The sequence below is a fragment of the Neoarius graeffei genome, chromosome 27 (assembly GCF_027579695.1).
Source record: "Neoarius graeffei isolate fNeoGra1 chromosome 27, fNeoGra1.pri, whole genome shotgun sequence".
Lineage (NCBI taxonomy): Eukaryota > Metazoa > Chordata > Actinopteri > Siluriformes > Ariidae > Neoarius > Neoarius graeffei.
The window spans coordinates 2,145,023-2,169,759 of NC_083595.1; the positions used below are offsets into that span (position 1 = coordinate 2,145,023).

Below are 24,737 nucleotides of genomic sequence, written 5' to 3' on the forward strand. Positions count from 1 at the left end.
AATGCTGAAAGGTATATCCAGGATCTAGAGCAACATATGCTCCCATCCAGACGACGTCTCTTTCAGGGAAGACCTTGCATTTTCCAACATGACAATGCCAAACCACATACTGCATCAATTACAGCATCATGGCTGTGTAGAAGAAGGGTCCGGGTACTGAACTGGCCAGCCTGCAGTCCAGATCTTTCACCCATAGAAAACATTTGGCGCATCATAAAATGGAAGATACGACAAAAAAGACCTAAGACAGTTGAGCAACTAGAATCCTACATTAGACAAGAATGGGTTAACATTCCTATCCCTAAACTTGAGCAACTTGTCTCCTCAGTCCCCAGATGTTTACAGACTGTTGTAAAGAGAAAAGGGGATGTCTCACAGTGGGAAACATGGCCTTGTCCCAACTTTTTTGAGATGTATTGTTGTCATGAAATTTAAAATCACCTAATTTTTCTCTTTAAATGATACATTTTCTCAGTTTAAACATTTGATATGTCATCTATGTTCTATTCTGAATAAAATATGGAATTTTGAAACTTCCACATCATTGCATTCCGTTTTTATTTACAATTTGTACTTTGTCCCAACTTTTTTGGAATCAGGGTTGTAATATCATCATCATCATCATCATGAGGTCAAATCCAAAATCATCCACTGACTAACACACACTTGTTTAATTAACACAATATTGTACAATAACAGTGTGAACTGAGATAAAGTGTTAAGTGATAAACACAATATAAAAATAAAATGGCTGTATGTTTCGTCTCACCCGGATCATCTGCTCATAGCTGAGAAACAGGATGTTGTATTTGTCCTTGTTGGTGTACCATCCTTTGATGTGATCAAACCAGCAGCCGCCGACCACTGCACACAAAACACACAATACATTCAATCCGACTGAACCCACATCAGCTCGACTGCTCTCACATTTAAACTGTCCTGCAGTCCCATTTAGAGAACGTCTGAGTGTTAATTCTCAGCAGGACAAAAACCAGCCTGAACTCAGATCATAAATCCTTAGTCCGTCACAAGTGTGTTGGAAGGTTCAACGGAGTCACTAAACCTCGAGTCCAAGTCCAGTCTCGAGTCCCCAGTGTTCAAGTCTTAGTCAAGTCCAAGTCATTAAAAATTTTTTGAGTCGATATTTTCGAGTGCAATATTTACCTTCACCATTAGATTAGTTTCTTACATAACTTACCTTATTTCTACTGTTAGAACACTAATCATCGAGGCACTGGTTTTTGCTTTTTCCATTCCCCTTATGTCACTTACAGTATTTCTATTGTTCTATTAGACACTGTTTTTAGGCATTTATTTCTTGCACAGTTCTTATTATGTACTTTTTTCCCCTCCAGCTTGTATTGTTGTATTTTAACTTATATTGCACTGTTATGGAGCGACTTCTGGCACAAGAATTTCCCTCGGGATTCATAAAGTTATATATATATATATATATATATATATATATATATATATATATATATATATATATATATAAAGGTCAATTCAATCTCCTTGGGTACACACAGATTAAAACCTGTGATCTCCTCCTGACCAATCAGAATGCAGAATGGAGAAGTGTAATTCAAGCAGTTTAGACAGTAATTCTCTCTCTTTCTCTCTGCGCATATAAGGGAGAACACTGCCAGCTTGACATTGTGGATAACAGTTGAAATAATCCTGACTGCATGTTTGAGTAAGAGTGAAATGAGCAGCACAGGGAAATCATTAACTTAGTTATTTAGTTTATTATTTGCTCATTCATTCGTGTGAACATTTATTCGTTTAATTAAAAAAAAAACATGCTTGGAATAAAAAAAAAAAATTGCCCAAAAGTGTAAAATAGTTTCAATTATTAATTTCTACATTATGTCATGCTTAATGACAAAACAATATTGTAACATATTTTAAACACTTTATATTTCATTGTTTTTTGGTAAAAAATGAACACCATGTGACCTCCTTGACTGGATTTAGCAACTACTAATGCCTATATCAGGGATGCGCACTGCAAAGAAACTCTTCATAATGTTGCTATTTAGACTCCTTCTGATGAGTGAGTTCAGGAAAACCACGGACAGAGACAACGTTCGTTGCTGAAGAGAGTCTCTCAACTCACTCTTTCGCCCTAAAGGGGAATGTTATTGGGAAACCCACCCCAGAACGGCAGGCAAAATCATAAAACCATGAAACAGGCAACAGGTCGAGCGAGGCACAAACAGGCTATCATAGACTCGGCAGAATCAAAGACGAGAAACAGGAAATCAGGGATCAGGAAACCAAACAAGGACATAAGGCTCGGTAACGTGTCAGCAATGCAACTCAATACTTCCCAAAGTAAATGTGTTTTCACAGTTTTTATATCAGCGCGCTGATTGTGCCTTAATCCTGTGCAGGTGTGAGTCGTTTACAGCACATGCAACAGTCCAGTTGGCGCCCACGCACTTTCCAAGGGTGCCCGAGTGTCTATCTGATGCATGCATCAAGGTGCGCAGCTGTGACACTCTTGCACGAAATTAGTACAAATATTAATGTAGTTATAAACATCTTATGCCAAATTATTATGGCATGTTACAAAAAATACAGAAAAAAATCCAAGTCCTCATCTCCAATTTACGAGTCTGAATGCCAGAGGTGGGGACTTGAGACTTGGGGACTGTTTTCATGACTTGTGACTTGACTTGACAAAACATGAAAATACTTGAGACTTGACTCGGACTTGGAAGTTTAAGACTCGGGACTTGACTTGACTTGACACACGATGACTTGAGTGACTTGAGTGTTATTTCCGTGTTTTTATTGTGAAAATAAAATGTAATATGCACATACTTCAGTAATTTTGATTGCACTGCCGTTGCGTTGTCACTGCCCTGTCCATCAGGCACGCTGTCTGCGTGGGCTATATACCATGCCCCATGCCACGATGTGTTCACAGATTTCACATCATATCATCATGTCAGCCATCCCAAGAGTAATCACTTTCAGCTTCAAGGGCTACTGCCTAGAAGGTAAACGACGAACGGTGCAGTGCAAGATTTGCAACGTGACGATTTCTGACAGCCAGACCACGACCTCCAATTTTGTCCGGCATTTGAAGATCCATTCTGCCCAGTAAGTTTATTAATGTGTTGTTATTTGGTGATAGCAGCTAAACTCCTCGTTAGCCAATGTTAGCCATGAGAGTGAGCGGTAGGAGGATTTTAGCCGTTGCAGATGTAGCTAGGGATTCAGTTTATTATTGTGAAATTCTTATGTGAATGCTGGTAAGCAATGTAGTTACGTCAAGTTTAATGATATTGTATATCAGTAGTAGTAAGTTGATTGTGCACTTTGCAGTCGTGATGCTGAATAACATAAGCAGCTTCCTACCCTGTTGTTCTGTTTCAGGGTGAAGCTAATGGTCAGCTTGTGAACATGTACACGTTCATGAGCAGTACAAATTCGTGTAAGTGTGTTCGTGTACATTAGCCAGACTGTCCATAGGGCAGAGAGGCAGGGGAGTTTATCATAGCCGTTTGAAATAGCAGTGCAGCAACCTGCACATTTTTTTCGTCACACTACCCGATCAAAAAAGAAAAGAAAACTCCGTCCCACTGCCTATCATGCACTATTGAAAAAAGCGCCACGATTTGGATTCCCCGGCATGCCACTCGCTGTTTGAATGCAGGCTAGCAGCGATACTAAACTCTGCAAAATAGGCTGACTGTGCGCGGGAGTCTCGGTTCCCGCTGTAACACAGTGTTACGAAAATAAATTGTGCAGTCATCCAAACCATGAATTTACATTTAGTATATCAGGCTACCAGGCCGCCAAAACAATGGTTTGAATGACTACAATTTAGAGAGCACAACTCTGTAACTGAACAGGTGCATTGGCTATTTCCCAGTGAGGTAATTTAAAAAGTCTCTGGGTAATTGTTCAAGGAAAGATGAATCCCGCGCACTGTCCTTTCCGTATTGTTCCCGAAACGTTGCACTTGTGGTAAGGAGGACAGTGCGTTAGCCACGACCGAAACGTTGTGAGCAAAGTTCCTGTGGAAAGGAATGCGCGGGATGCATTATTTCATTTAACATTTATTTTCGTAACAATCTATTATAGCGAGAACCAAGACTCCCGCACCAAAGTCGTTCTATATGTCCCCGCTCCGCACAGGCTGAGGCAGCCTCAGAGAGGGAGAGAGCGAGAGAGCGCTTTTGCACACACCTCTGTAGCTTGTCATATGGAATAAGATGATGTCACTTTTGCACGGGCGAACAGGTCTTCTTTTTGAGATCTAAGTTATGTCTGACACATTTCTCTATCCTTTGGGTTTTTTTTTTTTTACTGGCGCAAACATACATCGAAGTCACTTCAGGTTTCTCCACGTGTATCTGATTAATAATAATCATCTCATCTGACGTGATTAGAGATTGGAGGAGCTCATGCCCCTGTTAACCCAAGGGGTCGTCCTACCCTCTTTTAACTACGCACATAACAGAATGCCAATTCTCTGTTTATTTTTCTTGTTGGCTGATGACAATGTGAGAAACTTAGTTGGCTTTCAATCTTGCAATCAATTTTGCCATCAATAAATAACTTTGTGACATTATTACTGTTTTGTTTTATGTATTTTACAGAACGAGTATTTAAAATGGAAATATTTAACAGGTTGGGCACATGTGCCAGGGATGTTTACTGACATTTACTTATGTATTGCCTTTTCAATGTATTAAATTCATATCCTGCTGCTAAAATTACGCCAATACGCCTAAGGTGACTTGACTTCGACTTGACTTGACTTATTATAGGACTTGACTTGACTTGACATAGCCTGTGACTTGACTTGACTTGCCCAAGACAAAAAAGACTTGGGACTTACTTGGGACTTGAAGGTTAAGACTTGAGACTTACTTGAGACTTGCACATGTGTGACTTGGTCCCATCTCTGCTGAATGCAGTTAATGCACGAGTCCAAGACTGAGTCATCAGTGCTCAAGTCCAAGTCAAGTCATGAGTCCTTAAAATTAGGGCATGAGTCGGACTCAAGTCCGAGTCCTGGACTTGAGTACTACAAGCCTGGTATGAAGAATACTGACTCCGCCCACTGAAGAATCTCTCCATCAGCTCGTTGTACGTCTCCGATTGTTCTAAAATCTTCATGAACCGAGTAAAGTGGAAGTAGGACGTCATGATGTCTTTGGGATTCCTGCTCACATAGATGATCTGGAATAAGAAAAACAAAACATTAATAAAAGCTCATGTTTATTACTGTACAGATCAGAGCAGGGTCGGAAGGGACACTACTGTTAACTTGGTGCTAGCATAACTTTGAAATCACCATCAGAGCGCTAGCTAATAATATATAGATTTAGGCACTGCCTAAAAGCGGAGCTCCCATCTGTTTCTGGGTTGTAGAATTTTCTTCTATCATAGCCAGTCTCTTTTGTTTTATTTCTTTACTGGCAAGCACTGGCCAATATGCAGTGTGTATGACTGGTAATTACTAACACTGGCCACTAGGCGGTGTGTATGACTGGTAATTACTAACTCTGGCCACTAGGTGGTGTGTATGACTGTAATTACTCACACTGGCCACTAGGCGGTGTGTATGACTAATTACTAACTCTGGCCACTAGGTGGTGTGTCTCATCTCATCTCATCTCATTATCTCTAGCCGCTTTATCCTTCTACAGGGTCGCAGGCAAGCTGGAGCCTATCCCAGCTGACTACGAGCGAAAGGCGGGGTACACCCTGGACAAGTCGCCAGGTCATCACAGGGCTGACACATAGACACAGACAACCATTCACACTCACATTCACACCTACAGTCAATTTAGAGTCACCAGTTAACCTAACCTGCATGTCTTTGGACTGTGGGGGAAACCGGAGCACCCGGAGGAAACCCACGCAGACATGGGGAGAACATGCAAACTCCACACAGAAAGGCCCTTGCCGGCCACGGGGCTCGAACCCAGACCTTCTTGCTGTGAGGCGACAGTGCTAACCACTACACCACTGTAGGCGGTGTGTATGACTGGTAATTACTAACACTGACCACTAGGCGGTGTGTATGACTGGTAATTACTAACACTGACCATTAGGCGGTGTGTATGAGTGGTAATTACTAACACTGACCACTAGGCGGTGTGTATGAGTAGTGGTACACGTACACAGACAAACCACAAAAAATCGACTCGATGGGTTTACCATTTTTTCTTTGGTATGGTGCTCCGCTCGCCGCTATTAGAATTGGGGACTGGACACACATGTTAAGGACAGTGGTAAAGGTTGAGCACTGCCTTAACAAAACGTTCCTCAATATACACATAAGAGATTTACATAAAAGACACAAGATTTACAAACAAGAAGATCTACAGACATAAGAGTTTATAAATTTACAAGCTATGGACAAAATTTACAAACAAAAAAGGTCTACAATCTACAGACATTCACATAACATACACTGAGCACTTGGTAATAGGTATTGCACTTGGCAATTGGTATTGTGATAATAGATATTGAACAAGAGAGGATAATGCACTTGATAATAGATAAATAACTGTAAGTATGAGTCTGCGATGACCTGGAGACTTGTCCAGGATGTACCCCACCTCTCACCCATAGTCGGCTGGGTTAGGCTCCAGCTTACCTGCGACCCTGTACAGGATAAGCGGTTACAGATAATGGATAGCTGGATGGATGGATGGCAGTATGAGTATTGTACAAAATGTGGGTAGATTGGCACATGATCGATTGTGGTGTGTCTGTGACTTCAGAGCAGAGTTCAGTGTGGTGATAGATTTGGGATAGAAACTGTTTTGAATCTTGTGGTGCGTGCTTTGATTGTTCTGTAACGTTTGCCTGAGGGCAGACATTTTAACAGTTGATGGGTGGGGTGGGATGAGTCCCTTAGGATGCAGTGTGTTTTCTGCAGGCAGCGAGATGTGTATATGTCCTCAAGAGCCTGCAGCTGCTTGTTGATGTTTTTTTCTGCAGTCTTTATGACTCTTTGCAGTGCCTTCTTATTTGCTGCAGAGCTGTTGTTACCATCATAGGCGTAGAATTGGGTATGGACGGTATGGACGTGTCCCTACCATCATCAAACGACGGCTGATGTGTCCCGACCAATATTTCTGATTGAAGAAAAAAAATCGTGCTCCGTGCGCAGTACACAAATGCTTACTGTAGCTTTCCACTGGGCGAAACACCATGCAAAATCTGCTCATGGATATTCGCTCTGGGGGAGTGGTCACGAAAACAGCAAGTTTGGCTCCCATGTCAATTAGCAAGTGTGGTTGCAGTGCAGTGACCAGCTACTAACTAGCAAGCTAGCAAACTGTCCTTGAGGAATGTAACATTAGATTACCACTTGTACAGGAAGGGACAGAGCAGGCTATACTTCCTGAGGAGGCTGCGGTCCTTTAACATCTGCAGGAAACTCCTGTGGATGTTCTATCAGTCCGTGGTTGCCAGTGTCCTGTTTTACACCGTGGTGTGCTGGGGGGGGGCAGCACATCCAAGAAGGACACATCCAGGCTGGAGAAACTGACCAGGTGGGCCGGCTCTGTGGTCAGCGTGAAGCTGGGCTCTCTGATGATGGTGGCAGAGAAGAGGACAATGGACAAACTACTGAACATCATGGACGATGCCAGTCACCCTCTGCACACCGTCATCAGCAACCAGAGGAGCCTGTTCAGTGACAGAATGCTCCTTCCCAAGTGCAGGATGAACAGACTCAAAAACTCCTTTGTCCCTCACGCCATCAGACTGTACCACTCCTCTCTGGGGGGAGGTGGGGTAACAGGAGGATAGAGGACGGGAAGGAGCAGTAGCCTAGCCTGACAATAAGCAATACTGGATAATGTGCAATATAATGTGCAATACCTCTTCTGTTGGACCCCCCCCTTCCCCATATCTTATTCTTTTTTATATTTGTATATGCAAATACCTAATTTAATTTAATTTAATTTAATTTATCTAGAAGTTTTTCTCTATTTCTATTCTCTGTTTATCCTGTAATGATGCTACTGGAATTTTAATTTCCCTGAGGGAACCCTCCCAAAGGGATCAATAAAGTTCTATCTAATCTAATCTAATCTAATCTAATCTAATCTAATCTAATCTAATCTAATCTAATCTGCTTCTAAAATGAATCAGTTCACAACAGTTCGTATTCAGTGTGTAAAAATGACAACATACGAATATGACTGTTTTCTAAGTTTGTGTGGCGTAGAAATAACAATCCGACTTGATACTGGCAACAACTGGTGTTCATTAAGGTCACAAAGACATTATTAAATCATATCAGATTGTGCTAATGTTGGCTAATATTGCACCAAGTCTTGCTTGTGAAATGCCTGCAAACTTTAGCAGCCCGCTAACCCTGAATCTGAAGCGCTTCAGTTAAGACCTGCAGAGCCCTGACCGAGTTTGGGTAACATGACACATGTAAACAACAACAACAACCCGATGATGATGTGGACATTGTTCGAGGCCCAGACATCTTTGTGGCAGCGGGGGCGTGGCCAAGCATTGGTTTGTGACAGGAGGGCGGAGTCAGGGAAGGTAAGTGGCAGAATCACTACACCTGACTGCAATTAACCTGTGTTTGTTTGTGTCTTCCCAGTGACCGCGCCCTATTTAAGGAGGGAGAGCGAGAGCAGAGGAGCTCTCCCCGGAATCAGACGCCGAGTGTGTGTGTCTGTAAACACTAAAAACATAGTTGTCAACCTGAAAAGTGTGACAATAAAGCTGTGTGTCAACCTGATCTCTGTCCTGCCGTCCTCTGTGCTCCACTCATACATAGGGAACTGCCACAGTGGTGCTGAAACCCGGGAAAAGTGGAGTACCAGCCGAGCAGCCCCATGGAGTCCTCCCCGTTCGCCGACCTGGTCCACGCCCTCGCCACGGCCCAGCAAAGCCAGCACCAGGCGCTCGTCACCCTCCGGAAGGAGCAAGAGTGACGCTTCAAGGCCCTGGTGCTGGCCCAACAAGAAGATCGAGAGGTGTTCCGGCACCTCCTCGCGTTGGCGGGGTCCACCAGCGCTCCTACCATGGGTCCGTCTCCCCTCACCGTCACCAAGATGGGCCCGCAGGAAGACCCCGAGGCGTTCATCACGCTCTTCGAGCAGGTCACCGAAGCCTCGGGGTGGCCAATGGAGCAGCGCGCGGCGCGCCTCCTCCCCCTGCTAACGGGAGAGGCACAGCTGGCCGCTCTACAGCTCCCCGCCGACCGCTGGCTGGCCTATGCGGACCTCCACCGGGCCGTCCTCCAGCGCGTGGAGCGCACCCCAGAACAGCAGCACCAGCGCTTCCGCGCGTTGCGCTTGGAGGAAGTCAGCCAGCCGTTCACGTTTGGCCAGCAGCTCCGGGACGCCTGCTGGTGGTGGTTGAGGGCCAACAACCGCGACGCCAAGGGAATCATCGACCAGGTGGTGCTGGAACAGTTCATCGCTCGCTTGCCAGCAGGAACCGTGGAGTGGGTCCAGTGCCACCGCCCAGCGTCGCTGGATCAGGCAGTCGAGCTGGAGGAGGACCATTTAGCGGCTGTCCCGGCGGCAGGACAGCAGACGGCATCTTCTTTTCTCTCCTCTTCTCTCTCTCTCTCCCCCCCCTCCTCCTGTGTCCCGTCCTCGCCCCATTCCCCCACCGCGGAGGCGGGGGCCGGCACCTCCCCAGCCGGCCCGCCGCACCCGCGGTGCCCTCCCGTTTCTCCCTTCTGTGTCTGTCTCTCCCCCACCTCAGGTGAGTGAGCCCCAGAACACCAGTACAGAGGGAAAGCCCGGGCCGGTCTGCTGGCGCTGCGGGGAGCCGGACCACCTCCAACAGCAGTGCACGGCAATGGAGGTGGGCACGGTGGTTTGGATCCCTGACGCGCCAGAGGCCGCCCTCGATCGGGCCGGAGCGTATTGCATACCAGTGAGTATTCAACGGGATACATATCAGGCGTTGGTGGATTCTGGTTGCAATCAGACCTCAATTCACCAAAGCCTGGTTCAAAACGAGGCATTGGGGGGAGCACAGGGGGTGAAGGTGTTGTGTGTGCACGGGGACGTTCACAGCTACACTTTGGTGTCAGTCCACATTTTTTTCAGAGGGGAAAAAGTTATAGTGAAGGCGGCAGTTAATCCTCGCCTTACCCACTCGTTAATTTTGGGGACTGATTGGCCTGGATTTCAGGGTTTAATGACGCACTTAGTAGAGAGTGGGTCCTGCCATTTAGCAGGGGGAGGTCCCGGTGTCACTTTGGCGGGAGCAGCTGTCACAGAGCCGTCTACGTCATCCCTGCGTCAGAGTGAGGAGCCCCCCACTCCTCCTCTCGCTCTCAGGGAATCCCTCGCGGATTTCCCGTTAGAGCAATCGCGAGACGAGACTCTGCGACATGCGTTTGACCAAGTGAGAGTAATCGATGGTCAAACGCTCCTGCCGAACACCACCCCGTCCTTCCCCTATTTTTCTATTATGAAGGATAGGTTATACCGAGTGACACAGGACACTCAGACGAAAGAGCGAGTCATGCAACTTTTAATTCCAAAGAGCCGCCGGGAATTGGTATTCCAGACGGCTCACTTTAATCCCATGGCTGGACACTTAGGGCAGGATAAGACACTAGCCCGAATAATGGCCCGATTCTATTGGCTGGGGATTCGCGGCGATGTTCGTAGGTGGTGTACGGCATGCTGTGAATGCCAGTTAGTAAATCCAGCAGCCATTCCAAAAGTGCCTTTGCGCCCTCTGCCATTAATTGAGACCCCGTTCGAAAGGATTGGGATGGATCTCGTCGGGCCATTAGATCGGTCAGCACGAGGGTACCGCTTTATATTAGTTCTGGTGGACTATGCAACGCGATACCCAGAAGCAGTGCCTCTGCGCAATATCTCAGCACGCAGTATTGCAGAGGCACTCTTCCGCGTTATCTCCCGAGTTGGAATCCCGAAAGAGATTTTAACTGATCAAGGCACCACATTTATGTCACGGACACTGCGCGAACTGTATGGGTTATTGGGGATTAAGCCGATCCGCACCAGTGTGTATCACCCACAAACGGACGGTTTAGTGGAACGGTTCAATCGCACCCTCAAAAATATAATTAAAAAATTCGTAAGTGAGGACACATGTAATTGGGATAAGTGGCTCGAATCCTTGTTGTTTTCAGTGCGAGAGGTTCCCCAAGCCTCCACGGGGTTCTCCCCATTCGAATTATTATATGGACGTAAGCCGCGCGGCATTCTAGACTTGCTGCGGGAAAATTGGGAGGAGGGACCTTCACAAAGTAAGAACAAAATTCAATACGTTATGTACCTGCGCGCAAAACTCCACACGCTCACCCACCTAACCCAGGAGAATTTGTGGCAGGCCCAAGAACGGCAAGCCCGCCTGTACAACAAGGGCATGCGCCTTAGAGAGTTCACCCAGGGAGATAAGGTACTCGTACTGTTGCCCACGTCGAGCTCCGGTCGCCAAGTGGCAAGGACCCTTTGAGGTCACACGGCGATTCGGGGACGTCGACTATGAGGTAAGGCGAACAGACGGGTGGGGCGCTACAGATTTATCACCTCAATCTGCTTAAACTCTGGAATGAGGAGGTCCCCGTGGCGTTGGTGTCAGTGGTTCCGGAGAAGGCGGAGCTGGGGCCGGAGGTTCAAAAAGGGGCATTGACATCACGTACCTCTCCGGTCCCCTGTGGAGACCACCTCTCCCCGACCCAACTCACAGACGTCGCCCAGTTGCAGACCGAGTTTTCGGATGTGTTCTCGCCCCTGCCCGGTCGCACTAACCTCATAGAGCATCACATAGAGATGCCCCCGGGGGTAGTAGTGCATATCCGCCCATACAGGCTACCCGAACACAAAAAAAAAGTGGTTTGGGAAGAACTTGAGACCATGCTCGAAATGGGCATCGTCGAGGAGTCCCACAGTGACTGGAGCAGCCCGGTGGTCTTGGTACCCAAGGCCGACGGGTCGGTCCGGTTCTGTGTGGACTACAGAAAAGTCAACGCGGTGTCTAAATTCGATGCGTACCCAATGCCTCGTATTGATGAGTTGCTCGATTGACTCGGCACTGCTCGCTTTTATTCGACACTGGATTTGATGAAGGGATATTGGCAGATCCCCTTGACTCCCCTATCCTGAGAAAAAAACAGCCTTTTCCACACTGTTTGGTTTACACCAATTTGTCACCCTCCCGTTTGGGCTGTTTGGGGCACCTGCTACTTTTCAGCGGCTGATGGATAGGGTCCTCCGCCCCCACGCCACGTACGCGGCCGCGTATCTAGATGATATCATCATCTATAGTAATGACTGGCCGAGGCACCTTGAACATCTGAGGGCCGTCCTTAGGTCGCTGAGGCGAGCGGGGCTCACAGCCAACCCAAAGAAGTGTGCGATTGGGTGGGTGGAAGTACAGTATCTGGGCTTCCACTTGGGCAACAGGCAGGTGCATCCCCAAATTAATAAGACGGCAGCGATTGCGGCCTGCCCGAGACCCAAGACCAAAAAGGGGGTGAGGCAGTTCCTGGGGCTGGCTGGCTATTACCGTAGGTTTATACCTAATTATTCGGACGTCACCAGCCCACTGACTGATCTCACTAAAAAGGGGGGGCCCAGATCCGGTCCAGTGGACGGAGCAATGCCAGCAGGCTTTTTCAGAGGTAAAGGCTGCACTGTGTGGGGGGCCATTTCTACACTCCCCTGACTTTTCTCTCCCCTTTGTGTTGCAGATGGATGCGTCGGACAGAGGGCTGGGGGCAGTTTTGTCCCAGGAGGTGGAGGGGGAGGACCGCCCCGTCCTCTACATCAGTAGGAAGCTGTCAGTGCGTGAGGGGCGCTACAGCACCATTGAAAAGGAGTGTCTGGCGATCAAATGGGCGGTCCTCGCCCTCCATTACTACCTGCCGGGGCACCCGTTCACCCTCTGTTCGGACCACGCGCCCTTCCAGTGGCTCCACCGCATGAAAGATGCCAATGCGCAGATCACCCGTTGGTATCTGGCACTCCAACCCTTCAACTTTAAGGTGGTCCACAGGCTGGGGGCGCAGATGGTCGTGGCGGACTTCCTCTCCCGTCAAGCGGGGGGGAGTCGGCTGCGGGCTGGACGGCCGCCTGGCCTGAGTCGGGCGGTGGGGGTATGTGGCAGCGGGGGCGTGGCCAAGCGCCAGGTTGTGACAGGAGGGCGGAGTCAGGGAAGGTAAGTGGCAGAATCACTACACCTGACTGCAATTAACCTGTGTTTGTCTGTGTCTTCCCAGTGACCGCGCCCTATTTAAGGAGGGAGAGCGAGAGCAGAGGAGCTCTCCCCGGAATCAGATGCCGAGTGTGTGGTCTGTAAACGCTAAAAACATAGTTGTCAATCTGAAAAGTGTGACAATAAAGCTGTGTGTCAACCTGATCTCTGTCCTGCCGTCCTCTGTGCTCCACTCATACATAAGGAACTGCCACAACCTTTTAATCAAATCAAACATTTTCACGTAATAAGCAGAACAGCCTCCGCCTTCTGGATCAGAAATTTTTGGTTACTCCCGCCTCTCTTTTGAAAACGTCACATTCCGAGTACATACATCCGCTGTATTTGTCCAATAACCATCTTGCATTTTGAGATTGAAAAGCGCAGAGCTCCCAAATGCCATTGAAGTCCACTGAGGCTGGGCTGCATTGCGCTGTCACGAGGGGGAAAAACTCACGCACACATTAGGCGAACTGGGGAAAGTTATAACGGAATGATTTCGCACTGTAGTGGGTTGAGCACATATATTTCTATGATTCTGGATCTGAAATAGCAATGTTATAAGGTCGGCTATAACATAAGCCTAGCGCAATTCATCCTACGCAATGTTCATCATTTTTAGAGGAGGCTGAGCCTCCCTCGTTGTCTTAGAGCAATCGCCCGTGGTATAATGGAAAGGAAAGTATAATGCAGTGTAATGCACTATAACTAAAGTAAAGTTCATATGTCTTTATTATTCAGTCTCCTTGTCTGTCATTCATTTCATTTAACATTACAAAAGTGATTTAGCGTGTTCTGAATTGAAGAAATACATTTTATACAATTTTCCTCGACCAGAACACTATCTGCGCTTCAGCAGAACCCTGTCCCTCCCTCCTCTCCTTCCCCTCTCCGCTCTGGGCTCAAGAAGACAACAAAAGGGCAATAATACAACAACCAATCAGAATTCAGATACATTCTGTTGCCAAGTAAAATTGTAACCTTTCAATGTGTCAAAAAAGTTCTGGAGACCTCGTCCTGTTTTACTGTTAGATCAATCACATATCAGCTTAAACTAGCATTCTAAAACTAGTTACAGATCACACAGAAAAGAGCCGACTCCCCCTGCCAGCCTCATGGAATGCAGTGTTTAAGGCTTCATATGTGTTTTACTTCCATTTATGAGGGAAAGGAACATACACCCTCCCGACAGTCAATGCATTATTCGCTTGTAAAACACATTTGCAAATTGCTAGAATGAGTTAATCATCACATGCAAGATTTGCAGTTAATCAAACGAATTGCATATTATTATTATTCATGAATTACTACAGTTCTGAACTTCAAATTTTAAAAGTCTGGCCTTTGGAGAGATGATGGAGACTCTTTTGGTGGAACACAACGGAGCAAAATATTGTGACCCTCTAATGTTGACCTGAGGTTGGTGCCACTGGGGGTTGGCATTGGGTTTATGTCCCCACCAATGTTAATACCAAACCTACGCCCTTGGTTACCATACTATATCAAGATGCTGTTTGTGAGGACGATCTCAATGGTACAGCAGTAGAAGGACATCAGCAGCTATTGGGACAGGTTGATTTTCTTGAGAGTTCTCAGGAAATATAGTCTTTGTTGTGCTTTTTTAACGAGGCAGTGTGTGTTGTATGTCCACGTCAGCTCCTCTGATATGTGTGTATCCAAGAATCTGTAAATTTTCCAGAATTTGTAAATACCTCAGTTAATTCCATAGCAGTCTCTGAGGACCTGTCCTGGGACACCGTCCAGGCCAGTCATGAATGAAGAGAAAGTTTCTCTGTAAGTTTAGCAGATGAACACTCACTCAGATTCTCCTTCACACCATGGACACATTTTCATTTCAGCAGAACAGTGAATCAACACAAACATCAGAATTGTTTGATTAATTCAACAAATCAAAATAGTTAATGAAAAGTGTGATGAAATCTACATCAACTTAAAGGAGATATGCAGAACCTTTATTTTTCAATACATTTCTGAGTGGATAATATCTCCATCCTTGACTCTTGTATGCTGTATAAATGGGAATAAAAAAAATATTTGAGAGTTAAAATCGACTGCAAAGTTGTGATTGGAGCTGCCCCGCTGAGCCAACCAGCCCTGAGTGCGTGACGTCACAGCGGGAACCAGTTTTAAGGCCGAGGCCTTTTACAACTATAGACCAAAATTATATAAATAAACATTTATGGTGAAAGTAAGAAATACCGTTACCGACTCGCTCAACTAAGACTGATTTGAGTTCATTGATTGTGGGTTGACTCTCATTAAAACAGGACGGGTGTTATAACTTATATAACATACATGTACATGCATGCATTTTCACTGATAAAACGTAAAAGGCTCATTAAATAATCAGATGAACTGAGACAATCACATTCTGAAGCAAATTAAATAATCTTATACTGCTAACTTAAACACACAATACAAGTTACATGGATTAATCTAAATTCAGGTAAACAACGAGTGTTGTTGTTTTTGTTGTTTTTTATCCAAATGAGAGTCGGCGCTTACCCATCTGTGTTCTCGCTTCTTGAAGGCCGATATTGTGGCCGACTGTTTTGAAACAATCTGACTTTCAGTTGTTCGTTCAGTTCTCCATTCATTCACTTCTTCCACGTATGGGCAAGATATTGCTGCTGAGGCGAGTATATCCAGCAGAGAAATCAGACGGCTGGTCCACTCATTCTCCATTTTCTCCATACTGAGTACACCGCCATTACTGCTCGACTCAGGCAATTACTAAAACCTGGGACAGGATGGGACATCACCGGTTTTAGCAACAACTGCGGGGAGGTCACCGCCCGAATGATAATATGTCCCATTCTGTCCTGGGTTTTAGCAACAACCCTTGGCTCACACTCCGGGAGAACTGGTGCAACTGAACTTACATTCCCTTTTCTTATAGCTTTATTTTCCTTTAATTGTTGGTACTGCACCCTCTTTCAATACAGGCTTATAGTCAACGCTCCTCAACAGATAAGAGGTTTCATCCAAGTCCTCAGTAAAATGTGCAGAGCAGAGGAGAGACCACTTCATAGGCGCCCAATGTGCCCGTGAACTTCTCACAAAATGCGTCCAAATCTTTGCAGTTTGAACATTCTTGGGCCATGAATGCAACATGAATCCACCTTCTGTCGTGTTGCTGCACTGGCCAAAAACACGTCTATGTGGCATGGCGATAAATTAGCTCAAAATGGAGGATCGGAGTTGCAGTCAGCTCTGTATTTTAGTATAGTGGAAATGGTGATGAAACCGATAGACTTCCTGCTGTGACGTCACGGATCTCAAGGTCATTCACTCAGACCGCTACCTGTATAAATCACTTTAATCGTAAAAATTACTATATTAGATTTATTGTTTATGCTTAAAACTATTCCTGTGCCATTCTTGAGGTTTCAGGCATTTATAAACAAAAAGTGAGGCCATGGCTCTGCGTATATGCTCTAATGAAGCCATGAGAAACTAAAAATCAGAGACTTTGATGACATTTGTGTGTGTGTGTGTGTGTGTGTGTGCGCGCGCACATTGAGTATGAAGAATACTGACTCCGCCCACTGAAGAATCTTTCCATCAGCTCGTTGTACATCTCTGAACACTCTAAAATCTTAAGGAGCTGACAGAAGTGGAAGTAGGACATAATGTCTTTGGGATTCCTGCTCACATAGATGATCTGGAAGAAGAAAAACAAAACATTAATAAAAGATCATGTTTATTACTGTACACAGGGGCGGTCCTGGGGGCGGTCCGACTGGGCAGCCGCCCGGGGCGGCATCGCGGGGGGGCACGAGCACGGGCGCGGAAAAAAAAAAACGGTCCCCAAAAAATAAATAAATAAAAAGGTCCCCCAAAAAAAAACACCAAAAAAAAACCCAAGACGGGCAGGGGGGTGGGTGAACATTTTGGATGGGGAAGCCCAATACCAAAGTTGCGCAGGTGACGTCATCATAACAAGAGGCGTCAATACCTGAAGTTGGTCAGTTCTTGTAGCTCAATTGTAATTAAGGGTTTGCAGCAGTGTTACACACACACAAGTGTAACATGCAGCAAAAGCCATCATGCGTCACGTTTGCTGTGGGCACAAAACCCCGTATAATTTAAATAACAAACCAAATATGGTGCTGCAATGCATAGGACACAAACTCAAGACGCCTCTCAAATGTGCAGACCACATTACATTACATTGAGCAAACGCTTTTGTGTGTGCGTGTGTGTGCGAGAAAGAGGAGAGAACAGAAAAGCAGAACAATCCAAACAACTTCAAAACGGCTGTACGTTTGATTGTGTGTATGAACCAAATTAATTCCCAAGATTATTGTGGTCGTGGTGGTCAATTGGTCAAGTTGAAATGGTTCAGTCTCACCTCTCGCGTTAGGTGATCACCACTACACACTGACGGTGAGTTTGTGTTGGGGGAAGGGGGAATCATTCAGGAGGAGGTCGAATGACAAATAAATGGAGTCGTACTCGGAGATAGATCTAATGGATAGGAAAAGGTCAAAGCCATCAGGTGCCCAGTTCCGGAAGAAAAGGAAAGAAGAGGAGAAACGAGCAAAAGAAAAAGGTATGCTTTATGAATCAATTTCAGTGAGTGACATAAATTAGTGCCCTAATTAGCCTTATATTATTGATGCTTGCTAAGTCGGACGACCTGCCTGGCTAGCTGTTGTGAGTTTGTGTATGGGGTCGTGTGTGTTCTGGATGAAGTTAGTGTTTTCTTAGGTGGTGGGTGGGAGGTGGTTGTTGGGTTGGGCCGGGGGGGGGGGGGGCAGCAGGGGGTTTCGCCCGGGGAGTAAATCACTCTAGGATCACCACTGACTGTACAGACCAAAGCAGGGCCAGAAGAGACTACTGTTAACTTGGTGCTAGCATAACTTAGAAATCACCATCAGAGTGCTAGCTAATATTAGCATTGGGGACTGGACACACATGCCATGGATAATGGTAAAGTTTGAGCAGTGTGTGTGTGTTTGTGTATGTATGTATGTATGTGTGTTCCACTTTTCCTTTGCCCTGTGCCTCACAGGGCATCAGGTGCTCGGAGAGGTGAGAGCAGAAGAGGCGAGGTGAGTGGCGAGTGGTATAGTCCGGTCCTGTTATGGGAAACTCCAGCCATGGCATGTGGTAATATGAATTCTGATCCACAGACTCTGGAAACTTGTCCTCATACAGCAATGCCATGATTCTCTGAGTCCAGACCGTACCTGAAAGATACAGAGGTCACATCTTCAAAAGGAAACTTATTTGGGGGTAGAACTGCAAATGATCTCAGACTGTGTTGTCCGGAATGTCGCATCTGATATGCAAAAGAAGACAAACAAGACAACCTGTGACCCAAACACTTTGGGATACTTGACATGGTAACTGTTACAGCTTTATGGGAGTGGTCACTGAGGAACTGAAAACAGGTGCTGCAATTCGAGGTATGCTTTGACTTTATTGGCACTTTTCAGTGACTTTTGCTACTATGTAGACTCACTACACACACACAATGGGGTGTCACAACTCTATTTCTTCTTCCTGGCTGTATGAAAGACACACAGAGACACAGGTTAATAGATAGCCAGTAATTAGACACAGGTGCACCTCATCACACATTACCTACTGGTTCAACCTGACTCCTCGCTTTCACAGCCAATGCTCAACCACACCCCTGTTGCCACATACCCCCCACCGCCCAACTCAGGCCAGGGAGAGATCTGGCCTGCAGCTGACTCCCCCCCTGGTGGGAGAGGTAATCTGCCACCACCATCTGCACCCCTGGCCTGTGGATCACCTCAAATGTAAAGGGTTGAATGGCTAGATACCAACGAGCAATCTGTGCATTGGCATCATTCATGCGGTGGAGACACTGGAGTGGGGCATGGTCAGAACAGAGGGTGAATGAGCATCCTAGTGGGTAGTACTGGAGAGTGAGGACCGCCCACTTGATTGCCAGACACTCCTTTTCCACGGTGCTATATTTTGCCTCTCGTATGGAGTGCTTACAGCTGATGTACGGAACTGGGCGCTCCGCCCCCTCCACCACCTGGGACAAAATAGCCCCCAGACCTTTGTCCAACGTGTTGGTCTGCAAAAGAAAAGGGAGAGAAAAGTCAGGAGAATGCAATAGCAGGCCCCTACACAAAACCGCCTTTACCTGAGCAAAAGCCTGTTTGCACGGCTCCATCCACTGGATGGGATCTGGTGCCCCCCTTTTAGTGAGGTCAGTCAGTGGGCTGGTGACATCAGAAAAGTTAGGCACAAACCACCTGTTGTAGCCAGCCAGCCCCAGGAACTGCCTCACCCCCTTTTTGGTCTTAGGTCTTGGGCAGTCCACAATCACTGCAGTCTTATCAATTTTGGGATGCACCTGTGCAATGCAAATGTGGAACAGTACACAGAACCACTGGTGATGCTTATCTGGGCCGCAGCCAGCTCGATGTAGTATAGCCCTGTTCAGGTCCAGATACTCTAGCATGCTGGTGGCGGGGAACTGCCAAGCTGTGAGTTGTGCTTCCCCCAACAGGAGTAGGTGAGCTACCAACTACAAGGTTGGCCACATACTCGCCTCCATGACATGCTTGAACAGCTCGAGGAAGGCTTCTGTGTCATTCTGCGGCCCTATCTTAACCAGCTGCACAGGAACCCTGGCTGCAGGAGCATCCCCTGGAGTACCAGCTGCCTGGACCCAAGCTCCGCATCACTTGCCGGTCTTTCACCTGGATCTCAAGCAGGGCCTGGAAGCGCTGCACCTACTCATTGGATAGGGCAAGCAGCTCTTGGTGCTGGTGTTGGAGGTTAACCGTGAGGGTCTGGAGGAACTCTCTGACTGGTGGGGACTCCATGGCAGCATTTGTTCTTCAGTCCCAGGTTTCGGCACCAGTGCAACAACTTTATGGGAGGGGCCAGTGAGGAAATGGAAACAGGTGCTTCAATTCAAGATATGCTTTGACTTTTGTAGCACTTGTAACACTGTAAATGCAATAATTAATAAATAGTGCTACTGGACCAGTTCTAGATTCGTTAGTGGTGTGTGTTGTACAGAGGAAGAGACATGAGACATGGATACAAATAAGCCGGCAGTTTACTGAATAATAATGAATATGAAAAGGATCAGTAAGTTGGATTGGTTGAGTGTAAGTAGTTCAATAAATATATCAGTGTAAATGGTTCAATAAATATTCACAGTACAAGAGATAAATGAATAAATAGATCAATGAATATACAGTACAAGATTTAAGTGAATAAATAGATCAATAAATATTTGCAGTGCAAAATGTGTATTTAAATAAGTCCTATGAGTTTAATCTTTTCTTGTTGAATAAATTTAAATAAGTTTGAATATGGGTTTATTCTAGCTTTTCTTGACCGATATGTTATAGTCTGAATAGCTTATTTCAGTAACAATTGCTTTAGCTATGTTTAAGCTATTTGATTCTATTCATTTCTAGTTTTCTTTGAGTTAGCTCTTTCTCTTTAACAGGTAAGTATTTTAGGTAAGTATTTTAAATGTTTCTTCTGTTTGATTAATTGTTTAACCTTTCAGTTTACTTTGACAGGAAACCATAAAAGGAAAAATAAACACATTCACCCATTCACACTTCACAAGTTTCTATTCTATTTGAAGGCCCTCAATAGATTACTGTGTTGCAACACTTTAACTTTTCAGTCCAATGGATCCGTCCAATTCGATTTGTTCAATAGCTCAGTCAATATTCAAAGAATAGCTCAGTTTGAGTAAAACCGTGTATCGAATGCTGGTTTCAATCCTTATATTAAGAATCTCTTGGGTAGGCTCGCCATCTAGTGTCCACTTCAATTATCGTTCAGTTCGTACGCTGCCTCGCAAATGCTGAATAGTAAAGGGTCCGATCTGTCAAGCTGTCCTCAAACTCTCCCGGGGGTAGGAAAAAAACCTGGCCTGCACACAGGCCATAAAAATACATAAAATAAATAAATATTCCTCTCACCAGTAAAACTGTATACTCTAATTTTACATAGCGATAGCGGAGGAATGCTAAACTATTCCTCTCGCTACTGACTGTCACCATAGCAACGTAAAATGAACTCGGGCTTAGGGCCTCTGCATGCTCCTGCGACAAGGCTTTCGCAGATAGCTTTTTGCAGACAGTTGTAATTTATCGTTGAGCGGGGAGTAACAGGCGTGCGCGATGTTATTCACCGCCACAACGCAAGGGGGCGCGAAGTTGCAAAATCGCTAGGAGTAGTTGGTGGGTGTGGTTAGTGGAGTGTTTATCCTCCAGTTACTTATAATGACTAGAACTGGAGTCGTATAGATGTACGTACTTCCTCACTTCCTCGATCAACCGCTCTTCGTGCTGCTTCATCTTAGCTCGTGTTTTTAAAAATGGCGGTCGTGAAAACAAACCAAACCGGGAGAGTAGGGAAGTGGAAGTGCGTGTACAGCGGATGTAGAGTGGACCTGGAGTGGACCAATCAGAGCCCTCTTGTCTGCGACGCTGTCTGCGAGGCTTCTGCGGTGGTCACAATTTTTGGGAGGTGCGCGCAGAGCGTCTGCGAAGGTGGGGGGGCTACGCAGACGCCATCTGTGACACCATCTGCGAGGACTGCGTTGTCAGCATAAATTGGCCTTTAGCCATTACTCAAAAGCACAAATTAACCGACAAAATGTCGAGGAATAGGGAATAATCTATTATACATTTCCCTTTTTTAACATTCAGAAGCTAGTGAAAACACCTTGAATAACTGTGTTTTGACAAATATAAACATAGGCTTCACCTCGCTAGCTTATTACATTGTAATACATTCATTCAACTCGTTGAACATACAAAAACAAAGTAAAACTCACCAAAACACTCTTCAAAACACTCTCATCAAGATCACCGCTAAGATGTTGTCGGGTTGACTGTTGATGAACTATATTAGAGATGTTAAATGCGATTTATTTGGATACTATTCAAGAGGTCTATATTTCGTGTTGATTCGTAGTGATTTTAGTCTAGTCGTGATCCCCATAGGCCCAATAGTAAACCCAGAAATGTTGAGTACCCTAAAGTTTTATTGCATAAATGTCATCTATAGGCCTATTGGATGGAATTTAGTTTGGTTGCCCAAAGTTGCACTTTGAGCAATTTGCATAATTAGCATAAATAGGCGATTAATGTGAGATTATTACAGGTGAATAGGCAAAAAAATTAAATAATAGATATCACCATGAAACTCTCTCAGTTGCTTACTCATATTAAGATGAGAAAAAAAATGTATTGCATGTTTTTGTAATTTGATGTTTAAATATGCAAATGAGGCCATAAATCAACAAAAATATGCTAATTAGCATACAAACAAAACTAAATTCGTTTGATAAAGCCAGGGTCAAAAAAGGTTTCTAAGGGTAAATATGTGTACTTGGGGGGTCTGAGTTGGTGAAAACCTTTTGAGGAATCTAGTAGACAGTAGTAATAGTAGTAGACAGCCATAAAGGCTAAGGCCATGTACACACGTAACCGTACATTTCCCCCCCTCCGTTTATAAAAATGTTTTATCCACACCACCTCGTCTTCGAAAAAAATCCCTTCCACACATAACCGAACATCTGCATTTTCAATCACATTCATAAGCATTCCAAACCTGTAGATGGCATTATTTCCCCAAATCCTACCCCCTAATCACATCAGAATAGCCCTCTGTTGGCGTCACTTCCGCCTAAACATAAAACATGGCGCCAAGCTCGTTCGTCTGGACAGACTCGGAGACAGAATTGCTTCTAAACACAATTTTGGAGTATAAACTTCAAAAGACGCAAGAAAACGTTGATTGGGAATCTTGTCAGTAGTTGGGCTTCTAAAATTAAACATGTAAATAGCACCTGCACAATAATTAACGCTTTCAAGGCACTACTCCGATCCATTACTCTTTGTCCATGCTTAATCTGGCTTCTGCAGTAAACAAAGGTCGCACGTTTGACGTCAGGGCAGATTTGTTGTCATTCTTTTGGCGCAGATTGTGACGTTCTAAAACGCAAAACTCCGGTTATCTCTGTCTACACGAAAAGGCATACACGGAGTTTTCAAAAATCTTCACTTTGCCCGGAGTTTTTGATGTGTTTTCATGTGGATGACAGGCCAAAACGTAGAAAAATATCTTCGATTTAGCAGATACCCGGCTACGTGTGGACGGGGTCTTAGTCAGACCAAGAGAACTGCCAAAAGTCACCAGAAAAAGGATTCTGACAATTCAGCTCCACTTTCCCAGACATCTGTGAAGAACACAGTTCACCAACTACATTTTTTACCACAGCCTACATTCTGTGCTTGTGTCAGTCATCATACGCATCCATACACATGCATCCACCTACATCTTGCTAGTGGAAAATAAAGCTCTGACTTGTCAAATTCAGGACATTAATTAAATGTTAAAAACCGAGACTGGGCTGAGAAAGAGAATAAAAGTCTCATTTCACTGACCTCTCCAGACTCTCAATCCTAATTTTCTGCTATGGTATTACACATTTAGCTTTTACTTAGTTATTGTTCTATGGTATTACATAATTAGCTTTTACTTGACAGTAAAATATTTAGTCCAGACACTGACACACTCATGTTAGCACTTTCATACCTATGTTCCATCATCTTATAAATCTCTGTATTAGGTTCTCTACTTTTCCTTCTTATTGGAAAACTGCCCAAATCACTCCAATTTTTAAATCTGATGATCCCACTAGTATATCAAATTATAGACCCATATCAATCCTTCCAGTAATGTCCAAATTACTTGAAAAAATCCTCTGTAATCAACTAAGTTTTTACCTTGAAAATGGAAACTGGCTCAATGACTCCCAGCATGGTTTTCGTGCCAAGCGATCAACTATGACGGCACTATTATTATTTACAGAACACATTAGACACTCTTTAAACAAAGGCCATATAACTGGTGCTATTTTTATTGATTTCTGTAAAGCTTTTGATACTGTAAACCATCAGATTCTGTTGGACAAACTTATCTCATTTCAGTTATCTTCTTCTGTGATCTCAATGCTGTCTTCATATCTCACTAATAGGTCACAAGTTGTTAAGATTGGTCATGAAAGATCTGACTCTTTAGAGTGTAATATGGGTGTCCTCCAAGGTAGTATACTTGGTCCGTTACTTTTCCTGCTGTATATAAATGATCTTCCTTGTATTTGTAAATTCTCAAACTGTTTGTTGTATGCCGATGACACTGTTATTTTTCTTTCTGATTCTGACCCTAACACTATTAATTTAAAACTATTATCTGACCTTCAGCATCTTCATGATTGGGTGGAAACAAATCATTTAACCATCAACGTCAAGAAGACTGAATGTATGTATTTTTATTCCCAAAGGAAAAGCCTGTCCATCTCTGTCCCTATTACCCTTTCAAATCAAAACCTTGTGACCACAAAAACCTATAAATATCTTGGTGTGATCTTGGATTCACATCTTACTTACAGAGAACATACAATTAAGTTAGCAAGTAAAGTTAATCAGAAGCTATATGTTTATAGTAAGATCAGACCATATTTGTCACCCTCAGTATCACAC

At 44.9% G+C, this 24,737-nt stretch overlaps 1 protein-coding gene across 1 annotated transcript in view; it reads right to left on the reverse strand.

Moving 5' to 3' along the window:
- The window catches only part of LOC132875210 (amine sulfotransferase-like), a 40,169-nt gene that overhangs the window by 2,001 nt on the left and 13,431 nt on the right, over window positions 1-24,737 (reverse strand). The window contains exons 2-4 of the mRNA XM_060911907.1: window positions 18,214-18,416; window positions 5,076-5,202; window positions 770-864 (exon numbers count right to left, since the gene is read on the reverse strand). Coding sequence (XP_060767890.1) covers window positions 770-864; window positions 5,076-5,202; window positions 18,214-18,416 — 425 coding nt within the window. The remainder of the gene's footprint in view (window positions 1-769; window positions 865-5,075; window positions 5,203-18,213; window positions 18,417-24,737) is intronic.